Here is an 8,333-nt window from a genome sequence, read left to right as displayed (position 1 = left end):
TTTTCTAAATAAAAAGTTTAAGGACTAGTTTTGCATAACAAAAGGTGACTGCAGAGGACTTACCACGTCCATCTCGCTACTGTCAGCTGTTAAAAAGGCCCAAAAAGAAGACTTATGTAAAAAGATTAGTAAAAAGTGTTGGGGTCCAAGCTGAGGCCATTTGGGAGATAACAAAATCATGAACAAAGTACAGTTTAAATTGTATCTTTGAACTGTCTCTTACAAGACTGAGGCTGTGTTTTGAGCTAAATGCTAATCTCAGCATGCTGATGTTCACCATCTTCTAAACAGCATTAAACACAGTACAGCTGAATAACTTCAACTTAATGATAAAGCTAGTTGAAAAGTCAGGGGGTGACCAATGTAATTCAAATTCATCCTGAGGGGCACCATGAATGACTGATTGCTGTGCAATTTTGTACAATCTAAAAATTTAGCTATTTCACTTAATTCCAAAAATGTTAACCTGATGGCACGGAGAAAAAGTCAGTAGGCTTCAGCCTCTGGGGAACATGAATGCGTGTACAAAATGTGGACCAAAGTGATGCCGCTAGCATGGCTAAAAACAGACAAAATACTCAAACTGTTATTAACAGCATTTATTTCACACTAAATAAACGATGGACCTGGAATGAACATTAACAGTTACTGTATCTCTCTCTAATGTTAGGATCACGAGTAAGGAATGCAGTAAATGTGTTACAAACAGTGCATTTGTGACCTCTACACTTGAGCATGGTGACGGAATGTTTTGAGTATCAAGGTTAGAAAACAAATTTGACTCTAATGACGCAGAAGCGTTCAGAAGGTGCTCAGTGGTGGAAGAGCCGCAGGTTGGTGTGCACCAGAGTGATGCCCTGTTCATTACAGGCATTAATCACAACCTCGTCAGCAGCAGAGCCAGAGGGAGCTGCGATGTACTCAACACCACTCTACAGACAGACACACGGAGGGAAGAAACATTAGTAAAGCTTGTCAGTACACTAATGTTTCAGCAGGTGTCTGCAAGCCATTCCCGTGCAATGTATTAATAAAAATGCATACAGTATTAACCCATGCTTTTGTGAAAGGTGTGCGTTATATTTACCCGTTTGGCACGATCTATGTTATCTCTGAAGGGGAAGAAGGCGTCAGAGCTGACGGCCACGGCCTGCAGGGTGCTGATCCAGTTGGTCTTTTCAGTCTCTGACAGAGGCTCGGGCACCTCTTCATACATCGACTTCCAAACTGCAAAGTCTGGGCCCTGCCAACACAAAACTATTTTCAATGTCTCGAACTTGACATGACAGGGCAGAAAGGTGAACAGTGTGTACTTGACGACCACCGTGGCAACCGTTTTATATGATAAACAAAGATGATCGGCTGCTAGCCATACCAGCGCTACGCCTACTCTTTTACCTCTCCAATGGTGTCGCTGACATACTGGTCGATTGCGTTGGCCATCTCTGCTCGCTTCACACCACTGCGAAACTTCATGTTCAGGACACGAGGGTGGTGTCTCAGCCACCAGTTATCAGCTTTGTCACCTGCCAGGCGTGTGCAGTGGATACGAGACTGCTGACCCGCTCCAATGCCAACAACCTGTAAAACACAGACGAAACATTAGACCAAAAAAAAAAAAAAAAATTCGGCTCATACAGAATTCTCTCTCCTCCATCAGCTGGATCTTACCTGTCCATTTTTAGCGTAGCAGACAGAGTTGGACTGAGTGTACTTGACAGCGATGGTGGCCACAGCGAGGTCACGCACAGCTTCCTCTGAGAGCTTGTGGACACAGAAACAATTAAAAAGGGCGAATACTTGCCACTTAAATAGGACTGTGTACATCATAAAAGAATGATTTAAAAGCAGGATGAGGAAGTGACTCACCGATCCTTTGGAAACGACGTTGCTGAAGAACTCCTTCTCGATAAGCGCTCCATTCCTCTTTTGTTTGAGATAGAGACCAAACAGCACTCTCACCTCAGCCTCATCAGGCTCGTAGTCGGGATCCATCTGGGACAAAACACATTTTACAAAAAAGGAAATTTAACTAAACCCTGACACCAATGATCCTTATCTAAAAATACAAAAATTGTGAATGATAAAAATCTCTCACCTGAAGCACACAGTAGTTGCCATTCTTCTTCTTAGAAAGGATCTTGAGTGCCTCCTCGTCATAACCAGGAGCAATGATACCATCGGACACCTGAGAGCAAACAAATTGAATCCTGGTTCAGTTAAATTTTATTTATATAGCACGTTTAAAAACAAACCATAGTTTCCGAAAGTGCTTAAAAAAATAAAAAATATACACAAACAATACACAAGGTGTCAAAGGTCAATTTGAATTGAAAGCCAACGAATAGCAGTGGGTCTTAAGCAAAGACTTCAATGTTTCAACGGTCCGAGATGTTCTTATACGAATAGGTGAACTATTCCAGAGGTTTGGAGCAGCCACTGCAAAGGCTTAGTTAAGCAAAGCAATGTTGCAGCAAAAAAACTTTTTCCATCTGTATTTGTTCTTTGCAGCACAAGCTTACCTCTCTCGATATAATCCTGGCGGTGGGAACGTCACAAACATCTGACACAGCAATGAAGTCTCCAAAAGAAGACATCCTGTCTGAACCCCTTGCCCTGGCGTAGGCCGTGGCCAGCGGGGTGAGATCCTTCAGCATGTCATGCACCATGCACACTCTGGCTTCCTCCTCAGTCAGAGGAACTGCTACTGCAGCTCCTTCAGGAGAAGCGTGAAAAGAGTCATTTTCACTTTTAGGTGCTAAATGTTCAGGTCCATATTTATACCATCAGCATGTCACTTTTTGTCTTACCAGCAGGGCTGACGTGTTTGAAGGAGGTGGCAGCAGCCATGCCGAGGGCGCTCTTTAACTCTCTGACCAGCTGCCAGGCGTTCAGAGCATCACACAGGTTGATGAAGCCAGGGGAACCGTTGACAACTTAGAGGGGGAAATTAACATATTTAAAAAAATCAATCTCTCTCTCCTCCGGTCTCATTTCTTTTATCAGCTGTTCTGACATGGCCATTTTAGGGTGACGGGGATATTGACAGGGAACTGCTGCCAAAACCTCTTTGGTCATATACACTTATTCGGTTTCTGGTGTAAAGAAGATGAGTAGATCAATCCCAATCTTATATTTGTCAGTTAAATATGTCTGTTAAAGACTGGAAATGGTACCCTGGGAAAACCCTGACGAACTTCCGGCAAATTTGAGATTTGCTCTGTAAGTCAGTCTGGCCCATTCAAGCCCATTTCCAATTTTTCCCAAATCGAGGCACCAATCATAACCGTTGAGGCGGGCTTTACACGATGACGATAGCGCAGCGACGGCAAGCAGCTTCTTGTTTACATTCAACGTGACGGCCACCCACCGAAGCGCAGCAACCAGATGATGCCGCCGTCGCTGCGACGTCACCCGGATCGTTGGTCCGACTGGTTGACCCAATTGCGCCTAGAGGCATTTGAGCGGTGTCCGTTGGTGACGCCCCTTTGGAAATGGGCTACAGATGAAGCTTGCCCAGACCCACTCTCAGTTACAACTGAGAAGGTTCTGGTGTCAACCAGGCTATGGAAATGGGGAAGCATAACAAAATCCAGCTACCAGCCGGACTATTTCTTGGCCTGGCATAACCCACTGTAAAATGGCAAATAGTCATTTTTACACTTTGGTTTTTGTACAAATTAAACAAACCAAATATAGCGCGTTTATTAGTTAGTTAATTAGCTTAAGACGTCCTGGAAGGTTGATTTTGTTACCTAGGGCTAGGCTAGCTGTTTACCCTCATTCCAGTCTGTGTGCTAAGCTAACTGAATGCTGCTTCATATGTAACTGACAGATGAGAAGACTGATACCACTCTCACATCCAACTCTCCACCAGTAAGCAAATAGTTCCCTAAGTGTCAAACTACTCCTTTAAAAACAAAGCACAAAACAATGCTAACGCTGACTCATATTTTAGATCAGTTGAGACAGTTGTGATGTGAGGTCTACCTTTGAGGGGGAGGGCTGGGCGCAGAGTGTAGAGTTGGGCGGGTGCTTGGTGAGGGTTCATGCCGTAGCGCAGAGGCAGCTGGGAAACACCTCGGCTGTACTGTCCACGAAAGTAGTCTGATATGGCCTCGTCATACTGTGCTGTGTGCGTGAAGGCCTGAAGAGCAAAAGGACATCAAACACACTCTGATGACACACAAAACATATTCTACTGTGTACCAAAGCCAGAGTTATAAACCTCAAAGCATTTACAAATTTACCACAAATATTAAATTCAAGGGCATGACTGTTTTCTGGAGACTAGATCTGCATTATTTAAGTTTAGTAGTATCCCAAAGCAAAGCCACACATTTTCTGAGCTTAAACAGATCTATTTAACGCATAACTTCAGTTGGACTAGTACAGGTCATCATGTTGAACTCCGTGAACTAAACACACATTTTAACACTTGTGATGGAAAGTCACACTGGACTTTGTCCTACACCGACCCTCATCTCTAAGTAAACACCATCAACATGACTGGGCATAATCAGTACTGAGACACACAATTTGGTGACTAGAAAAGGACAACTAACTAAACTGAGTGATATGATCACATGTATTACATTAACAGACCTTTACCATAAATCCAATTACCTGAAGAAAAAAAAAAAAAAAAAACACCATTTACAGAGCAAGTTCTTTGTGGAATAATATCCCAAGTAACATTCATTTTATCACAGGAAAGGTACATTTAAAAAAAAATAAAAAATAAAGTTAAATCTTACCTGCAATTGTTTATTGTGTCTTATTGTGTGTGGTTAAAAATATTTGATTTTCTTCTTTGTATAGGTGAGATACCTTAATGTTAGTCATGTCATATACTGGAATATATAATTTGCTTGGTTGTTATTGTTTTTATTTCATTTTAAAAGATTTTGGAGTCTTGTTATTTAGTTCTGTAAGCAGATATTGTTTTCTTTTCTGTATATGTCATGACACGCTTTAATATTGTCTGATTAAATGTCGTTTTGGACCACAGGAAGACTAGCTGGTTGTCTAGGCGTCAGCTATTTGTATTTATTATAAAGATCCCAAATACCTCAGATTTGTCAAAGGAAAGATTCACCTCTTATTCCAAAGTCTTCCAGAGTCTTTGCTCACAATTGAGATAAGACTGGAACCAGTCTGATCAGGGATTAAGGGATGTTTGAGGTAGATGTGATTAGAAGAGCAAGGAAGGCTGACAATGACAGACAATATAAGTCCTTAAAACTTAACTTTGAAAATGTTCAGCTCAGGATAATGACGCTCCTTTTCTCACATCTCCTCAAACGTATTGAAGATGTTGGTGCTATACTTAAGGAGCATCAACAGGTTTAAGAGAGGTAATTAAGTTATTTAAGACTTTAAGAAGATTGTAATGCAAGGCTGCAAATATCCATTCTTTTAATTATCAATCTGCTGACTATTTCCTCGATCATTTGGTGTGTAAAATTTCAGAAAACTGAGAAATGCTGATCATGCTTTCCCAAAGCTAAAGTTGTAAACAGCTTGTAAACAGTCCAAGACCCAAAGATACTCAGTTTACTATCATCGAAAACTAAGAAAACAAGCAAACATTTTTCATTCAAGAGGCTTGAATCAGTGAATTTTTGATTAAAAAAAAATAATTTACTTAAAATGATTATGAAAAATGTTGCAGATTAATTTTCTGTTGATTGACTAATCCTTCCAGCTCTAATGTATAACTTTCTGGTTTCGGATTCAAAACCAGATCAACTTTTGAAAAAGCAGCTGCCAAAAAGCCAACTACTGGAGATTAAACAGTAATGGAATGCCTAAAACTATACACAAGCAATGAAAACATTACAAAAGACACAAATTACTTTTAGAACATCGACATACTTTGAGCTCTTCATATATCCAAAAGTTAAGCAACGGGTAAAAGGAAAATGTGTCACTCTTGCATGAATGTGCAGTACTTTTTGCAATTGTTTTAGTCAGAGTAGTCACCCTAAAAACATACTAGTCTTGTACAAATTCAGTTCATACACTTTACAAGTTAAAATAGTGGGGTAAAGATAGAAAGTCATGTTACTTTGAGGGCCAGAGTCCTGCGTGTTTCTACGGTTGTATCTTTGTCTCCTGAACTCGCCATCTCCTTGGCAACCAGCGAATAGTCAGCAGGATTGCACACTACAGTGACCCGAGCATGATTTTTGGCCGCTGCTCTTAACAGAGTTACGCCACCTGGGAAGAAAGAGAAACTTAAAGTGCATGCTAATAATCAGGGTTTCTTTAGGTAATTTACTACATGCACAATCTCACCGATATCTATCTGCTCCACAGCATTTTCCATCGTAACACTCGGGTTAGAGATGGTCTTCACAAATGGGTAAAGGTTGCACACCACCACTCTTAAAAAAGGAGCAAACACAGAATGAATGTCACCATCTTCATAAAGAGCATCGGTTTGAAAAAACAATACAAATACATACATAAGCACACATACATATCATGAACAAGATTACCATTAAGGGTGACCTTTCTAATTTTCAGACAGTGACAAGGTAAGACTTGCACTTCTGTAATTCTGACTTTGATTGTGTTTAGGATCATGGCCCCTCAGAATGAACCAATTAAGAGAGTTGTTTGACCTTCAAAAAAAATAAATAATGTGTGACATATATATATAAAAAAAAAGTGTGTAGTAAAAGCCTCTGATGGCAGAAGTGGGAAATCTCTGATCTACTCACATTCTTTTTCTTGTCCTAAACAAATGAGAGTCACAGGACCAGCTTATAGCAGGAGCAGCCCTTTTCCAATTAACCAGCCGCTAAATCAACTACATGTGCTTCCTAATGCGACAACGAAAGTCTATACTCTAACCATATATTAGTGACCTGCCACAGGTCATGCGTTGGCTTTGATTCAACTGCGCTTTGCAGGAATTATTTTATTCAGCATTTATTCCCCCCCCTTGAATGTAAATAAATATCCACCATGTAAACCTGAGACTATTTTGAAACATGACTGTCTTGTGTTTGAATGTTTTAGACTTCTTTGCCGTGCTTCTCTCACCGGACCAGGCTGTAGCCCAGCTTCTCCATGTCTGCGGTGTCAGTGGGGGTTTCCCTGGCCAGGATGCCTCCATGGACAGCAGGATGAAGGGTCTTCACTCTGCCTCCCAGCATCTCTGGGTGTCCAGTCAGATCAGACACATCCCTGACACACAGCAGACACACTGTTAGGTTAGAGAAGCCCCCACACAGGTTAGCCGCTACATTTAGTGAATATGGGGGAAAACAAGAGCACTTCAGCACCCACCTGACAGCCAGCCCAGCATCACGCAGGGCTTTGGCCGTGCCTCCTGAAGCGACCAGAGACAGTCCAACATCCACCAGCTTTTTGGCAAAGTCCACCAGTCCAGTTTTGTCTGACACGCTCAAAAGTGCTGCGAGGACAGATAAAGAGGCTTAAAAAAAAACATCTTCATGCATTTTGACGGACACAAAAGAGAAGCAATTGTATGTTTCAGCGAGGTAAAGCTGACCACGTTGGCTAATGTTAGCCAGAGAGCTAGCATCCTGCATGTCGCAGGACAAAACTTTATAATGACGACAGAGAATTAATGAAATCTGAATGAAAACTCTTACCAAGCTCTGCGGATGCCATGTTTTCAGTCACAGTAGTTTGCAGTCTCTTCAGGTGTAAAAACGGCTTCGCTGCAGTCTTCACTCAAGCAAACTCTGCAGAGCAAGACTGTAGAGGAGGAAGGTAGTGGCTGAGACAAACCTACAAGTTTTTCATTGCTTTATGTGCTTGAAAACTACAAAGACCCGCCCTGCTGAGGTCGGCCCGCCCCTGACACACAAGCGCACCCAGAAGAGCCACACGGCGCACAAAATGCGCATTTAATCCGCGAAAAGGAGCCGGAATATTTATGGGGGAGGCTACTACAACAACAACAACAACAACAACAACAACAACAACAACAACAATTAATTATTAATAATATTAAGTATGACGAATAATAGTCATCGTACCGATTGTTGCTATTGCAACACATTTATTATTATTATTTATATGCGCAATTTAACAAAACGTAAAGATATATCTAATTATGTTCTGATTTAAGAACCATTGAGTTAATATTAAATATTTTTAATTGAGCACATCGAACACAATATATCGCAGTCAAGTCAGGCGAAGTGTCTCCTTTTATTTTGCCACAAGATGGCAGACATGGACCTATGGTTCATACACATGTCATCAAGATAGCAGTTTTATCATTTAGATTAATATCATTTCTCCACACATAATCCGCATTTTAATAACTTGAGATGCATGTGCAGAGCTGT

The 8,333-nt window shown here is 41.2% G+C and overlaps 1 protein-coding gene across 1 annotated transcript; it reads right to left on the bottom strand.

Moving 5' to 3' along the window:
- Nucleotides 1-584: 584 nt before the first annotated feature.
- atic (5-aminoimidazole-4-carboxamide ribonucleotide formyltransferase/IMP cyclohydrolase) lies at nucleotides 585-7,786 on the bottom strand. Its single transcript, XM_078246030.1, has 14 exons — nucleotides 7,629-7,786; nucleotides 7,300-7,426; nucleotides 7,054-7,197; nucleotides 6,301-6,389; nucleotides 6,071-6,222; nucleotides 3,991-4,147; nucleotides 2,811-2,936; nucleotides 2,523-2,716; nucleotides 2,099-2,188; nucleotides 1,870-1,995; nucleotides 1,672-1,764; nucleotides 1,399-1,581; nucleotides 1,088-1,243; nucleotides 585-932 (listed from the first exon to the last, which is right to left on the bottom strand). Exons 1-14 carry the CDS (start codon nucleotides 7,645-7,647, stop codon nucleotides 813-815), a joined length of 1,776 nt encoding a protein of 591 aa, XP_078102156.1. The 5' UTR covers nucleotides 7,648-7,786; the 3' UTR covers nucleotides 585-812.
- Nucleotides 7,787-8,333: the final 547 nt, after the last annotated feature.

This window comes from Sander vitreus, chromosome 1, assembly GCF_031162955.1.
Source record: "Sander vitreus isolate 19-12246 chromosome 1, sanVit1, whole genome shotgun sequence".
NCBI classification, from domain to species: domain Eukaryota; kingdom Metazoa; phylum Chordata; class Actinopteri; order Perciformes; family Percidae; genus Sander; species Sander vitreus.
Note: the sequence above shows the minus strand (reverse complement) of the source record. Positions and strands in the feature narration are given on the sequence as shown.